Genomic DNA, 15,318 nt, shown 5'->3' with positions numbered 1-15,318 from the left:
CGGCGCCGGCATGTTGTTCTCCTTCTCCTACCGCTGTCGTCGTGGCTCGTGCCGATGGCGTGGGTTTGCAGCGGCGCCATCTCCGGCTACCCCCACCGTCCATGTTGCTCTATCGCGTCCCAGATAATACACAAAGCAGCGCCAACCATCGTCGGTTTCTAATATTGAGGATAAGGGGTGTCAAACAAACTCGTTGTAAAGTTAAGGGGTGGCAGATGAACTTTTTCCTTTGCATATTGGTCCAATATGTTTACAATCCAGTCCATGTTCCGGGCCGCTATTTTTGCTACCGTCGTGTATCTTACAATATGATACTGTCAGTAGTTTTAGTTCTCATCAGTTGGACATATACGGATAATACGTAGTACGGTATATTAGTAAATAATAGTACAACTTATAAATTAGACTTTTATATATACGTTATTAGTGATTTAAAAGTGAAAATAAACTTCGATGAAAAAAATAAAAGTCAACTTTAAATTTAAAATTTAAATTTTATCAACGGCTGATTTTACAAATGATGTGGGCCTCAATCTAGTCCCTGTATACACAAAATCACCAGTCCCTAGCACAAAATGCCAATATACATACAGAGCTAGAGTCCAGGAGTGAAAGGGACACCGGTGGAGCCCAACCACTCGCCGGCGTTCACCATCTCGCCGGCGGTGAACTCCGCCGCCACGCCGGGATCGGTGATGACATGGTACCCACCCCACCTCACCCTCCCCTCCGTGCCGGACCCCGGGCCGGAGTTCCTGTACTCGCCGTAGAACGCCGTGCTCTGCGCGAACGCCGTGCCGTCCCACGCCAGCCACCCCGCCGCGCCCACCGTGCCGTCCATGTACGCCTCCATGTACACCACCCGGGAGAACTCCTTCCATGGCCGCCCCAGGTACGTCTCGAACGGCGCCGGCGCCGCGCCGGGGGCGCCGAACCTGGCCGCGGCGGTGACGCGGCCGCCGTGGATGGCGAACCCGGTGCGCTCGTACCGGTCGACGCGGCCCTGCGCGGTGACCACGGCGGGCTGCCCCGGGAGCGGCGGGCGGCGGACGCGGATGCTGCAGCGCTGGAGCACCGCCGCCGCGTTGCCGAATATGAAGTCGACGGTGCCGGCGACGGCGCACTCGCGGTAGAACTGGCGGAGCGTGTGCGCGTACAGCGTGTCCTGGTGGCCCTCGAAGCTGCACCGGTAGAACGCGACGCGGTCGCCGCTGGCGCGGAGCGCCACCGCCTGCCCGGACCCGGCGCCCGCCGCGTTCCTGAACGTGACGCCGCACGCCACGAAGCCATCGGCATTCACGGCTTCATGGACATCCATCCATGATCCATGTCAGTGTCACACTCACAGCTCGCAAGAAAAGAAAAACGAGAGCAAGATGAACGTGGCGTACCGAATGTGGCTGAGCTGAAGGTGGTGTAGCCTCCCCGGACGCTGCGGCTTCCGGTGATCACCGTCCGGCCAATGCCGTCGCCGAAGAGCACTAAGTTGGTGGTCCACACCTCGACGTTCTCGTTGTACACGCCCGCCTTGACGTACACCACGGTCCTCCCGCCACCGTTCGTCGCCCGCCTCGCCGCCGCCTTGAGAGCCTCGCCGACGGTGCAGAAATGGCCCGTCCCGTCCTTCGCCACGACCACGTCGGCGTCTCCCGGCCTCGCCATGTCGAGTGGGAGCATCCGGCCGTCGTCATCTCCTGAGTTTGTTGCAGCACGCGCGCCATCCTCCGTCCCGCGCCGGAGCGCGGTGGCCGCGAGCGCGTCGGTCACCAGCCTCGACACGTTCGCCAGCGCGGCGGCGAACTCCGGCCCGGGGGACGCGCCGAGCTCGCCGAACCCGTCGAGGCACGTGCCCACGGTGGTGCGCGCGGCGCTGAGCCACGCCGCCACGTCGTCGCCGTCAACCCCCCTCGCCGCCGCGGCGACCGTCCGGTTCAGGTGCCCGACGGCGAACGCCACGAGCTGGTCGCAGTCGGCCCATGCCTGGGCGGCGCCCCGGCGCGCCACGCCGTCGCGCGGGTCGTCCCGGCGCGCCCGGGCCTCGGCGAGGGCGCGCGCGGCCTGGTCCATGGCCACCTGAAGCAACCTCCCACGACCGTCCGACGCCAGATCAGCGGCCGAGATCGCACACGGCATGACCATCACGAGGAGGAGAGAGCAGAGGACATGAGGCCGTCTCAGTCTCGGTCTCGCCGCCGCCATTTCTGGTCATGGAGATCGCAACGGTGGCGTCAATGGCGGCTCTGTCTTTATAGGTTGCTGCAGAGTGCTTGCAATGGCGTGAGGACATGGTCACAGATCGAGGAGGAATCCATGGCTGCTCGTGGCCGTGGCTTGCTTGTCGGCGGCAGCAAACGCAGGTGCAGAGATCGAGCAGCAAGGCATTCACGGTGGTGGGTGACGATGAGCGTGGAGGTAAGCATCGTCCCGTGACTTGGCAAGCGTACGTGGCGGTTTTTTCTGTCTGCTCGTGTGAATTTGGCCACCGCGGGAAGCAACCTGTTGCACCTAAGCTTTGTCCTCGTACAGGGGAGTGTTGGATCGCATTGCATGTATCTGTCTCTATACTGTTCCATACTACTCGTTTCTTAAGGATTTGACACCATTAACTTTTTAGCACATATTTTACCGTTCGTCTTATAAAAAACTTTTGCGAATTATATAGAACTATATATGTATAAGTATATTTAACTATGAATCAAATGATAGGAAAAGAATTAATAATTACTTAAAATTTTTGAATAAGACCAACCGTCAAACATATTTAAAAAAGTCAATAACGTCAAATATTTAGAAATGGAGGGAGTAGCATACTGCTTGTTGGATTAATTTAAGGGCCTCTTTGAATCACATAGATGAACAAAAACAGACGATTAGGAAAAATATAGGATTATGATAGGAATACAAGTGTAAAATAGAGAATTGCAAAATACAAGAAAAACATATGAATGACCGTTTGATTGAGCCATAGGAAAAACACATAAATTCGAGGAGATATAAAGATCCAAAAGATTTTTTTCATGACGTTCTACCTCGTGTTAAATTTTCTTCAAAATTTATATAGGAAAAATTCTTATAGGATTGAAATTCTCTAAAATTTCTATGAATTTCCTTTGAATCAAAGAGGTCCTAAATGTTTTGAAAACTGTAATTAAGGTCTGTTCCCCCGAAAAAAATAAATAAATCAAGGTCTATTCATAAACATGCAATTTTCACCTTGAGAAAACTCATGGAGAAGCGTTAGCGGTGTGATGTTTTGAATTCGTGGTTATATAACTTAATCCAATAAGATTTAAATTCCTCCGTCCCTAAATATATGGCACCATTGACTTTTTTAAAAATATGTAAAACTATATGTATACATAAAAGTATATTAAACAATAAATCAAATGATAGAAAAAAAATAATAATTACTTAAATTTTTTTAATAAGACGATATTTAGAGACAGAGTATCACGAATATTACACACACTTGGTGGGTACGTGAGTGCTTGCGTTTACTGTGGTGTGTGCACGTGTACACTTGCGGTATAATAAAAGAGAGAGAAAAAGAAGCCGATGAGGACAAGCCATGTTTGTATCGTCGACCCTCCCAATTGCGTACGTGTGGACCTTTTTACTGGTGAGATTCAAAACATCGTTTGCTTGTTAGTGCAGACAATTTTCAAAATTTAAGTTAGTTTTGAGTATTTATATTAAAATTTATTTCTTACATTGACATTTAAAAATATATAACATAAAAGATTTACCTATAAACTTGATTTTGATTGCTTCGTTTTTTTTCACTGTTTATCGGCGTAGAGTAAACAATGAAGGTTGAACTGTATATTTCATTCATGTTTTGTTTTAAGAAAAAAAAACATGTATATTTCCCTTTCCTTATTCTATGGGCTGACAAATACCCCATATGCGGCCCATCACTATAAGCCCAGTTTTATGCTACGAGGCCCTCGCCACGAAACCGACTCAAATTATTCGAAGCAGCCGCCGAATAAGATCACGCTCGCCTCCTCCTCTCCCGTCTCCCTCCCGAATTCGGGATCTCGCGACGAACCGAACCGATCGAAACCCTAGCTAGGGTTTCGCCGGACCACCACCACCACCTCCCCGGCCGCTCCCCGCCGCCGCCATGTACAACGGCATCGGTCTCCAGACCGCGCGGGGGTCGGGCACGAGTGGGCACGTGCAGACCAATAAGTTCTTCATCAAGCCGCGGTCGTCGTCGGCGGGCGGGCCCCCGAAGGCGCCGGCCCCGGCCCCGGGGTTCGACGACGCCGGCGGGATGCGGAAGCCGAGTAAGGAGATCCTGGAGCACGACCGGAAGCGGCAGGTGGAGCTGCGGCTGCTCCTGCTGAGGGACGCGCTCGAGGAGCAAGGGTACACGGAGGGGGAGATCGAGGAGCGCGTCGAGGAGGCGCGCAAGGAGGCGGAGATCGAGATCGAGATCGAGGCCGCGGCGGCCGAGGAGGAAGGACGCGGCGCGGGGCGGCAGCCACTCCCGGGCAAAGGGTGTGCGTAGAGATCGTCTTATTTCCGTTTGTTACTGTGCTGGCTATACTGTTTGTCATGTGTACTATTAGGAGAGGAAGGCTGGTGACTCATGCTTAAAAGTTACTCCCTTCATTTTTTAATAGATGACAGCCGTTAACTTTTTCTCATATGTTTGATCATTCGTCTTATTCAAAAATTTTATGTAAATGTATAAGATATAAATCACACTTAAAGTAATATTAGTGATAAAACAACTCATAACAAAATAAATTATAATTACGTAAATTTTTTGAATAAGACGAATGGTCAAATATGTGAGAAAAAGTCAACGGCATCATCTATTAAAAAATGGAGGTAGTAATAATTTTCGATATGGTGTTTGGGGTTGTGTTATTCCTGAAAAAAAATTGTTACCCGTAGTTCATCATGCTAGCTTGTTCTTGTTACTGTGCTGGCTATACTGTTTGTCTATGACCTGACCGTATCACAAAGCAAAAGGGGCCATGTGAGTGACACAATGGGGAGAGTCGGTGATTACTAGCGGAGGGGAGTCCTCAGTTGTAACTTGATCAGGCTTGTCGACGATGATTATCGATGACTTGGTTTCGCCAGTGCTATGGCTTCCATAGGTAGCAAAATAGTTGGATATCTTGCTAGAAATGTAATCGTATCCACAGTCGTTCAAAAAAAAAAAATCGTATCCACGAACTGTTGGCTGCTCTTGCTAATCATCGTATCGGTAGATCGATACCAATGTCTTGTTCTTCTTCGTGTCCACCGTGATCTTCCCTATCGCCTTGCGTCCATGGTCCACGCCATGTCGTCGTCGTCCTCGTCCATTAGTAGCTAGTGTCCAGGTGTTCGATGATGAAGGCGCTGGCAGAGTGTGGCGCCCGGGCTGCCGCAGCAGCAGCGGGGGAAGACGTCGACGAACTTGAGCGGTGCCCGCGGGTGGGTGTCGTACGTCGGAGGAGGATTTGCCGGCGGCGGCGGAGGCTAGGGCCGGGGTAGACGACGGGGAGTGAGACGTAACGCAGCTTCGGGCTCTCGTCGTCGCAGAGGATGATGCCGTACGTGGTGTAGGTCAAGCCAGCATACTAGCTGCCGGTCGCCGCCGACGGGGACAACCGGCCATACGCTGATTATATTCTCCACATGCACGCTGGAGCGGAGCAGGAGCCTCCATTGGGAGATCGTCGTGTAGGTGGCCGTGAAGCGGCCGAAGCATTGGAAGGAGACGCGGATGGCGTGGCAGGCGGATGTGAGCGAGGTCACCGCGCGCGCGCGTTGTTGGCGGCGGCGCAGGAGTTTGTGAGTAGGAGTCCTCGTCGTCGACCTCGAGTTCGCCGATGTGCTCGAGCATCACCGGCCACCGTGGGTAGCCGCCTATCTCCGGTTAGGTTTCCATGGGCTGCGGCTAGCGGATTTAGATGACCTTGACTAGGAATCAACGGATGACACTATGAAATTTAGATAATTTTAATTTCTCGAGACTACTTTGAAATTTCTGTTTATTTGGACGCGTTAATATTTTGGAGTTACTAGCTCGATCGATCTATCCGTCGAATTCCAAGAGATCTACAATACCCAATTAAATTCGATAGTTCGATTTGGAAAATTATTCACAATTGATGGGCAGAGCGATGGCATTTCCAAACAGTTTCATCGTTAACTACACTGACAATGGGCCCGTAATTCTGTTTCTCATACTCTATCGGCCCGGCCCTATCAGCAGTTAATTTGGGCCAGGCTGGATGTGGACATGTCAGCCCACCAGCAACGAGGCAGGGGCTATTTTGCAAAACAGGACCATTAGTAAGTGTCATTTTTTTCACAAAAATATTAAGGACCTTCCTGCAAAATGCATCCCCTTCCCCGGCGAAGCTTGTCGCTGGAGATCTCCGCGCCGCCCTGTACCACCCCAGCGCTACGCTACGCCGGCGACTAATACTCTCTCCTTTCATAAATGTTTGACGCCGTTGACTCTTTTTTTACATGTTTGACCGTTCGTTTTATTCAAAAAAAAAATTTAAGTAATTATTAATTCGTTTTCTATCATTTGATTTATTGTTAAATATACTTTTATGTATACATACACTTTTACACACTTTTACGTATTTTACAAAATTTTTTGAATAAGACGAACGGTTAAACATATTTTAGAAAGTCAACGACGTCAAATATTTAGGGGACGGAGGGAGTACCTCCTTACCCAAGCCTCCCATGGCCTCCTCTTCCTCCTCCTCATCCAGATGTGCACTTACTTTTTGCCTAATTCTTTGGGGCAGAGAGGATGGAACAGTAAAAGTTAGGACAAAATTGGAGGTATACACTACATTCTTCCTTGCATCTTGCATCATTTCATAATTAAATAGGATCAGGACGCCCTGAGAGTCCTTGTTGAAAATGTTCTGTTCCATGGCATCTGATAATACTGCAAGAACTGCATCCCTTTCTTGCATGCGTTTGATCTGGAAGATGATGTTATATTGCGGTCCTTCTGGAGAAGTTACTGGCAACCTTTAGAATAAATTGTGGGAGGAAAATGTCATCATTTTTGGAAACAATGCAAAATATATCCAGTTTCTCATAATTATAATTCAATAATGTCACAAAGCCAAATTGTTTTATAACTTTCAGTGGAAAAAGCATAACATATTTGCTACTGAAAGCATGTATGCCTGCTTTCTCCATCAGATTACGTCAGAATCCTTACAATAAATACGAGAAAAAAAAAACAGCATGCAACCTCATGTGCCGGATGTTCTACTTCGTCAGCGACTAAGTTTTGTCGCTGATAACTGCCTGCGAATCTGCAATGCAAGCCTCAAGCATCAGCTGTTTGCATACTTATTTATATAGTATAATACAAATAATACCATTATTACCAGAGATTGCTTTGGCATATGCCTCCTTAATGACGTGTAACCTTGCGCCCACTTCTTGCATTCCCATGCGCTCATTAGGGGATATCTTAACGCAACAAAGTCCTGTGTTTAGCACTGAAACTAAACACTCAATGCATTTTTCCTTCATGGTCACAGGAATTTCTTGCAATTGTTTGTCGTCTAGTAATTCTGGATCAACAATATTTAGTGTTCTATCTGGAAAGTTCATCTCAACATATTTTGCGATGTCCAGACCATCCTTGAACATATTATCTGTTGGTCTCTTCCGTAGAAATATTTCGAGAAGAATAATCCCAAAGCTATAAACATCTGCAACAGTTGAAACTTGACCACCACCTGATGCACACTCTATAGACCATTTAGAAAAGGAGAGTTTATTGGATTATTCCAAATGTAAATGAAACTTCAATTAAAAAAATGTTAATGAAACATGCATGAACAATTCTCAATTGAAAATGGAAAAAAAAGTATAGTGCTGTATGAAAATGGGCGGCACCTGGAGCAATGTATCCAATTGTGCCCTTTATTGCAATTGAAGAAGTTGAATCAGCAGAAGTTGATGCCGTTGAATCAAATTTCAATCTTGCAAGCCCAAAATCCCCAACATGAGCTGTCATATTATCATCCAAGAGAATATTGCTAGGCTTAAGATCACAATGGACAATAGTTCCTTGGTTATTGTGATGGAGGTACTCCAATGCATCTGCTACATCCACTATAATGCTTAACCTCTGAGCCAGTGTAATATGATTTGCAGTTGAAGTGTTCTCATCATCACCAGTTGAGTATAGTAACTCATACAAGTCACCACGTGCCATGAACTTGTACACTAAAGCTTTGAAATCATTTCCCCTGGAATCAATAGTTGAGCACGCAGTAAGGATAGGAACTAGATTGCGATGCCGCACATTTCTCAAAGCATTACATTCTGCAATAAAGCTCTTTTGTGCTCCCTTTGTCTCTAGACTGAAGACTTTGACAGCAACAACGTTTCTACCCTGAAACAGTTGCGCTTTATATACAGAACCATATCTTCCCCTGCCAATTAAATTAGATGCCGAGAATCCATCTGTTGCTCTAGCAAGATCGTGGTAAGAGACTTTGGGAAAGCTGCTATCAAATGATAGCAAAGATACAGATTTCCTCTTCTGTTTTTCTCTCCAGAAAAACAAGGCAAATACTATTGTTACAGCAAGTGACACTGTTGTGGCTAATGGGATCACTACTTTCAGTCCAACAGAATGCTTGTGCTTGGTTGAATTCAAAGGCATGACAGGACATGCAAGCAGGTGTAACTCTGGTATACCACCACAAAGCCCCTGATTCCCATCAATTTGTATGGCAGTCGTATTCTTGAACACTCCTTTTGTTGGGACATGACCTGTAAGATGGTTGAAAGACAAATCTAGTTGTTGAAGAAGTTCTAGGTCACCAAGAGACACTGGTATTGTCCCACTTAAGTTATTGTGAGACAAGTTAAGCCCTCTTAGGCTACTTAAGTTGCCTAATGTTATGGGAATGTTTCCAGTAAAAACATTCTGGTCCAACTTGATGTCTACCAAACTTTCGCAGTTACCCAAAGTACTTGGAATATCTCCAGACAGTTTATTAGATGTAAGGTGCAAGTACATGAGCTGCTTGGCATTGCCTACTTCAGAAGGAAGTTCTCCCTCTAAATAGTTGAATGATAGCCAAATTAATGATATTGTTGGAATTCCGAAGATTTCGTTTGGTACCCTACCATTAATATTGTTATGGGAAATACTAAAGCCCTCAAGCACTTGGAGGTATCCCAAGCTTGGTGGTATGTACCCATCGAGCTGGTTTGTGCTTAGACCAAGTTCTACCAAATTAGATAAATTGGACAGAGATGGTGGAATGGGTCCAGTGAATAAATTGTTAAATAAACTTAGGGTCTGCAAGCTTTTGAGACCTCCAAGCCAATCTGGAATCACATTTGTAAACAGATTACCACCCAATTCTAAAGCAATCAAGTTGGGAATGTTTGCTATACCAGAAGGAATTAATCCTGAGAACTGATTTAATCCCATGTGTATGTACTGCAGTTGAGTGGAATGGTTTCCAAAAGAATTCAGCACATTGCCTTCAAAGCGATTATCATATATGGAGAACATTTGTAGCTCAGTGCAGTTGGCTAAGCTGTTCATAAACTCCAGATCTTTCTGGCTATGTGCATGGAATTTATTCAGCTCAAGATTTAACCAAGACAGTTTGGTAAGTTTGCCAATGGATCTAGGCACAACCCCAGTGAAACTATTGATTGATATATCGATCAGGTTTAACTTGGAAGCATTTGTCAATGAATTTGGGATATGCCCATAAAAGAAGTTGCCGCCCAATTGGAACTTTTGGAGATTTGGTATAGAGTCACCAATATTGGACGGCAACTCTCCGCTCAGATGATTGGAAGCAAGGGTAAGTTCAACAAGAGTAGAAAGATTCAGGATAGCTTGTGGAAACTGACCTGCCAGTTTATTTGCACCCAGATGCAAGTATACTAAGACAGGTAACTTTGCAAAATCATCTGGTATGTTGCCATCGATGTTATTATACAGACAACTAAACCTTTTCAGCGTTGTGATATTGGCAACAGAAACAGGGATGGGTCCAGTAAGACTGTTGATTGAGAGTTGCAAGCTTTGAAAGCGTTGAGGCAAATCTGCAGGGATTTGTCCTACCAGATTGTTTCCATTCAGCCATAGCACCTTGAGGTTGGAACAGTTTGCTAGATTAGGTATCTTTCCTTGCAATGTGTTATTGCTCAAGTAGATAGTTTGCAGGTGATGCATATTGCCGAGGGACTGAGGGATCTCTCCAGTGAATGAATTTGCAGGTAGGAAGAGAAATTTGAGGAATGTTAGGTTTCCAAGAGTAGGAGATATCTGCCCAATTAATCCTCTATTTGTGAGGTTTAGAGAGATAACACGATGTGGAGTTTTCACCCTGCAGGAGACACCTTCCCAGCTGCAAAAGTAATTACTGTCATTCCAGGACATCAGGGCTTGCTGTGGATCCATACTGATTGCCTTCTTGAACTCAAGTAGTGAGAGTCGATCTGTCTCGTTCCCATATAATGAGCTGCACGTGATTTGGATTACACTGCTAGCCATAAGCACCAACAGATACTGTCCGATTGTGGTAAACTTCATGACCAATTAACCAACTCTGCCGAATTTATGTCTTAGTTATATTCATATAGATAATAAAAGCAAGAAACTCTGAATAGTTAAATACTAAGTGCGAACCAAGCATTCTTTTCTGGACAAAAATGGAAGTGTCACCTACTACTTTAATAGTAAAGGTGTTCAAAAATGTCCTAGCAAATATTCATTCAAATTTTGTTAAGAATTACCTGCAGGAAAAATTAATAATCAGGTATTTCCTCTTTCTGAGGACTTGCCCTTTCTTAGTTGCTCCTACACCAAAAATACAAGTCAAAACAAACATGTGAAATCTTTTGCCCTTGCATGATAGCTATATTAATTTTACAGAATGGGCGTCAAGACATATTAGATACTCCCTCTGTTTAAAAATAGGGCTAATTGGATCCGTACCATTATAATTTAACAAGTATTTGGGATATACCACTACTTACCCTTTCACTTGGATTTCCAAACCAAATTACCCTCTTCTTCCTCCTCATCCTCTTCTTTCTTCCCCTCCCTTTCTCTCTCCTCTCAGCTCTGGCATACAGCAAGAACAATCCCTAGACAAGCAGGATGCCAGGATGCAGTAAGGCTGCAACAAGAACAAGTATTTGTAATTTGTGCGCTAGAAGGTTGGAGCAGGATGCTAGAGGGTTGCAGCAAAATCAAGTATTTCAACATTGGAAGGCTGTAGACAGGGCTTGCTTGCTGCTGTTGGATCCGGCGGCGCCTCAGCCCTCACATCCGGAGCTTTGCCGCCCGCGCCACTTGATGCTGCTGGAGCAGCGCGCAAGCCAAGAAATGGTGGTGGCAGCAGCGCACGCGGGGGGCGGCAACGCTGCTCGAGCTCCTCGCCTTCACACTTATCTCCTCCCGACGAATCTTTGCAGCTCGTCTCCAGGCCCTGCTTCCAGCTGAGAGAGCGATGTCCGGCGAGGAGGCCGAGGAGCCGTAGCGCAACGGCGGGGTGCGACGCTGCGGTGGACACGGCGATGACAGGTTGAAGGGGGACAGTAGAGAGGATCAGAGGAAAGAAAGGATGAATGATTGAATGGAGAAGAAAGGGGTAGATTTGTCCTAAAAGGTTAGAAAATACTCCCTCTCTCCATCCCTAAATGTTTGACGACGTTGACTTTTTAAAATATGTTTGATTATTCATCTTATTTTTTTCTATCATTTGATTCATTGTTAAATATACTTTTATGTATATATATAGTTTTACATATTTCAAAAAAGTTTTTGAATAAGATAAATGGTCAAACATGTTTAAAAAAGTTAACGGCGTCAAATATTTAGGAACTGAGGGAGTACAGTAAAAATTATATAGTGGCATATCTCTAATACTTTAAAATTAAAATGATATAATTATAAATAGGTGAATAATAATGGCATATTTCTAAACCATAAAATTTATAATGACATGGATTTTCCAATTAACCCAAACAAAAAATAGGCTCCTCTCTTCAAATTTGAACTAGAAGAGCGCATTTATTTTGGGTCAGAGTCACCGAGAAAGTATATACTATATAGCACGTGTCAACTGATGATCAAATCTATTCTAGAAGACAAGATTCATGTTTCTGATCAGTTTTTATGGAGCTAATATGGAGGAAAATGATATAATTAGATGAATTCCATACTTACCAGGAGGCCAAACGAACAAATGCAATTCAAATTTTAATAGCAAAATTAAACAGGGAACACAAGCGACATGAGAAGCTCAAACTCACAACTGCGCTAGAGAGAGAACACCAGAGAGCGGCCGGTCTGGCTAGCTAGCTGCATCACACACTTCAGTTCATTCATGCCACTCATTTCACACCATTCCTTAATCTACAACTCTTCAATTCATTTATAGGCTGAGCAACCAAACCATCGATGTAGATATCTAACCATGTTTGAAACAAAAGCTAATATATAATTTTATACACAGAGATAACTGTCACGTCAAGAATAGAAAATCCTGTTTTCTTGTCAGTGCTCTCAGGCCCGTCACTAATGATAAAATACATCAGGAAAATATTAATTTGGTGCAAGCGCACCGGAAAAAAAAAATCAGCTTTGTATCCTGAAGAGTATTCCACTATTCTTGTACTAGTGACTTTCACCTTCAGTACCATTCTTTCCAGAGCAACTGGTCAATGGGGCTTTCCATGCACGGTGACCTAATATAATCATCTTTTATGGTAAAACTTAGTATCTCTAGATACTATAGGTTCTTCAAGGTATTAAAATTTTTAGTGTAAAATTTAGATACCTTAAAGTACTTTCTGAAGAATCGTAAGTTTCTCCGCAAAGAAAATTGACAATGATGTACATCACCCTTAAAGATGAAAGCACCAACACAATAGAACTGAGAGGAGTTACTTCAGACAAAACTATAATTCGACTATATTGAATTTGATTACATAAATTCGAACCAAAAGTAGATGAGTAATTCTTTTAAGAAACGATGATTGGAGTTCTGCTGGATATATTAAGCAGATATGTCAATCACAATATTATTATACTACATGTTAACCATCAAATTTATCATAAAACTATATATTGAATCATAGTATATGAAAACTATAGTTTTGGTGCCAATTTCATTACAATACACATATTTCAAAGTTTCAACGGGACAACAATGCTGTCCTTTTGCAATAAATTCAATGCTAAATCCATAATTTCACAGCTTCATGGCTTAAGTACATAAATTTGTGTTAAATTTTCAACATCAAACTATGCCTTTGTTTGGGGAGTTTATGGTAGCTTCCTAAACGGTATAGGTTCTCACCTATATTTTGAGAGTATGTAGTCATATAATCTAGAAAATAAATTAAAAGTCAGTAGTTGAAAAACCCAATATTTTCATATTATTATAACCTACTTATCAGGATCTCGAGCTCCTCAAACAGGGTGTGTAGTTTTGTGACTATGTAGCTTATATGATTTATTATATTGTAGAAAACATATAATATTTACAACAAGGTTCTTTTTGCAAGTAATTAGGATCTCTACCATTGGTATACCAATATCAAAAGCGCACAGTGTAGTACTACCAGAAGTAATTTACAACAAAGTATCTCATGCATTTTTTTTATGTCTGTCGCACAGAGCAGACAGAAGAAGTTTCACCGGCCTTAATTTCCATCAACAGTCATTTCTTTCTCAAACTCATAGGGAGCCCTACACAAATCGTTAATTGTCATGACAAAGAATGCATAGGCCCTCAACAAATTAAATCATCACAGGCCAACCCCGGTATCTCTTCCAACACTGCCAACATCTCGTCAGGAGATGCTACCTTTTACAGGGAATCTATTCTAAACTCTTAAGAAGATATCCTCTCGGTATTTACATGTTATCTAAACAGTTATAATAAAATTCAATAAAATGAATTAATATATATGATAAATCACTCCATAAACATGCATGTAAGGTCAATTTTAACTTGTACAAGTTGCAAGCAGGGATAGAAATTTCGTTTCAAAATTTCGGAAATTTCCAAAATTTCGCCCCCTCTCCAGCAAGCAATTATTTCGAGCAAAATTTTTGGAGTTTTTTAAATATTTGTGAATTTGGTCATAATTTATTCAAATTCAGTAAAAATGTGTTCACCGAAATTTTCATGCATTCCGAAATGGAAAATCGTGGTTGCAAGGAGAAAAACATTAATTTGACACCTTTTAAGAAGCGAAGTAGCCAGGGATCTTGCTAGGAAGGTAATTGTATCCACGATACCATTGCTGCTCAGAGAAGTTATCGTAGCGATCTACTGACATGATCATCTTCCTCCTCGTGTCTACCATGATCTTTCATATCGTTGGCTGTGTACATCCCGATTCCCATTGGATGTAGAGGCCGGGTTTTTAATCCATTATCCAAAAGAAAATGATCTTCCATATCATCTCGCTCAAGTAGTGTTTTCCCTTGTTGTGTTTCTCAGGCACAACAAAGCAGGTGATGTCAGCGGAGAAAATGGAGATTATGCCATCCTTAAAAGTGGGTTTCGCTAAAATGCTATCTTCAAATATGGTTTCATTAAAATACCACTCTCAACCAAGTGGTATTCGCTACAATGTCATTTTCTCCGTTTCTTCCAAATTAAAATTATTTTACTATAATTTCATAACTTGACTCACCAAAACGCCCCTGGATAAATCAATCGAACATGCCGATTCCTGTTCTTCGTTCTCCTGCCGAAAGAAGCAACAAGTTCCGCCCTCCACTGGTCTTTGTTCTCCTGCAGCCATTTCCAGTTCGCCGGCTTCAGCCCTCGCCCTTCGTCGCAGTCCGCGGCCGCGCACTGCCCCGACGCCTCCCTTCTGTTGTGCATGTACTGCTTGCCGTCGGCCACTGTTGACACCGAGGAGGTCGACCTTGCTCCTCTGGCCAGGATGTGTGTACTGCTGATTGTTGGTACTTGGTAGCTCCCTGTGTGTCACGCGAAGTAGCAAGCCTGTATATTGGTGTATGTATGATACTATGCTTGTCCAACTGATGTCGTCCGCAGATTGGTTCTCCTTTGCTCGGCTGGCGGACCAGCGCGCTCGACCATGGACTCCTTGCTTGCGCCGCCGAGGAGCTGGCAGGGAAGGGGCGCGGCGGCACACTGTCTCCTGGTCACTCTCCCCGTCCCGCTTGAGCTGTGTCCCACCCTGGCGGCGCCGGCGGCTACTATGCCAGGGGAAGATGGGAACGAAAGAGAGGGAGAGAAGGGTATTTTGGTCACCTTCACGAAACAAAATATGGAAAAATCGTTTAATTGT

The 15,318-nt window shown here is 44.4% G+C and overlaps 3 protein-coding genes across 5 annotated transcripts; 1 reads left to right on the top strand and 2 right to left on the bottom strand.

Moving 5' to 3' along the window:
* Window positions 1–510: 510 nt before the first annotated feature.
* LOC127755350 (pectinesterase-like) lies at window positions 511–2,357 on the bottom strand. The gene is made up of 2 exons (XM_052281006.1): window positions 1,392–2,357; window positions 511–1,302 (listed from the first exon to the last, which is right to left on the bottom strand). The coding sequence occupies exons 1-2, from the start codon at window positions 2,197–2,199 to the stop codon at window positions 596–598; spliced, it is 1,515 nt and encodes a 504-aa protein (XP_052136966.1). The 5' UTR covers window positions 2,200–2,357; the 3' UTR covers window positions 511–595.
* Window positions 2,358–4,031: 1,674 nt separating this feature from the next.
* Window positions 4,032–4,626, top strand: LOC127755894 (pre-mRNA-splicing factor cwc-21-like). The gene has a single exon (XM_052281505.1). The coding sequence runs from the start codon at window positions 4,127–4,129 to the stop codon at window positions 4,514–4,516; it is 390 nt and encodes a 129-aa protein (XP_052137465.1). The 5' UTR covers window positions 4,032–4,126; the 3' UTR covers window positions 4,517–4,626.
* A 2,098-nt stretch (window positions 4,627–6,724) lies between these two features.
* LOC127754799 (probable LRR receptor-like serine/threonine-protein kinase At3g47570) lies at window positions 6,725–11,622 on the bottom strand. Of its 3 annotated transcripts, none has more exons than XM_052280387.1 (6): window positions 11,014–11,622; window positions 10,771–10,834; window positions 7,894–10,583; window positions 7,377–7,745; window positions 7,238–7,301; window positions 6,725–7,008 (listed from the first exon to the last, which is right to left on the bottom strand). In XM_052280387.1, the coding sequence occupies exons 3-5, from the start codon at window positions 10,565–10,567 to the stop codon at window positions 7,270–7,272; spliced, it is 3,075 nt and encodes a 1,024-aa protein (XP_052136347.1). In that variant the 5' UTR covers window positions 10,568–10,583; window positions 10,771–10,834; window positions 11,014–11,622; the 3' UTR covers window positions 6,725–7,008; window positions 7,238–7,269. The 3 variants fall into 3 exon arrangements, with proteins under 3 accessions (XP_052136347.1, XP_052136346.1, XP_052136348.1); XM_052280386.1 differs by lacking the exon at window positions 6,725–7,008 and having other exon boundaries at window positions 7,067–7,301; window positions 11,014–11,156; window positions 11,244–11,622; XM_052280388.1 differs by lacking the exon at window positions 6,725–7,008 and having other exon boundaries at window positions 7,067–7,301; window positions 7,377–7,733.
* Window positions 11,623–15,318: the final 3,696 nt, after the last annotated feature.

Source organism: Oryza glaberrima, chromosome 11, assembly GCF_000147395.1.
Source record: "Oryza glaberrima chromosome 11, OglaRS2, whole genome shotgun sequence".
NCBI classification, from domain to species: Eukaryota; Viridiplantae; Streptophyta; class Magnoliopsida; order Poales; family Poaceae; genus Oryza; species Oryza glaberrima.
This window is presented reverse-complemented; position numbering and strand designations above follow the sequence as displayed.

Bases quoted from the DNA above. Each gene is read 5' to 3' on its own strand.
- LOC127755350 (XM_052281006.1), bottom strand. From the start codon at position 2,199: ATGGCGGCGGCGAGACCGAGACTGAGACGGCCTCATGTCCTCTGCTCT. The intron at 1,303-1,391 runs GTACGCCACGTT...ATGTCCATGAAG, and splicing joins CTTCAGCTCAGCCACATTCG to CCGTGAATGCCGATGGCTTC.
- LOC127755894 (XM_052281505.1), top strand. From the start codon at position 4,127: ATGTACAACGGCATCGGTCTCCAGACCGCGCGGGGGTCGGGCACGAGT.
- LOC127754799 (XM_052280387.1), bottom strand. From the start codon at position 10,567: ATGAAGTTTACCACAATCGGACAGTATCTGTTGGTGCTTATGGCTAGC. The intron at 7,746-7,893 runs GTGCCGCCCATT...AATGGTCTATAG, and splicing joins AATTGGATACATTGCTCCAG to AGTGTGCATCAGGTGGTGGT. The intron at 7,302-7,376 runs GTAATAATGGTA...CTTGCATTGCAG, and splicing joins ATATGCCAAAGCAATCTCTG to ATTCGCAGGCAGTTATCAGC.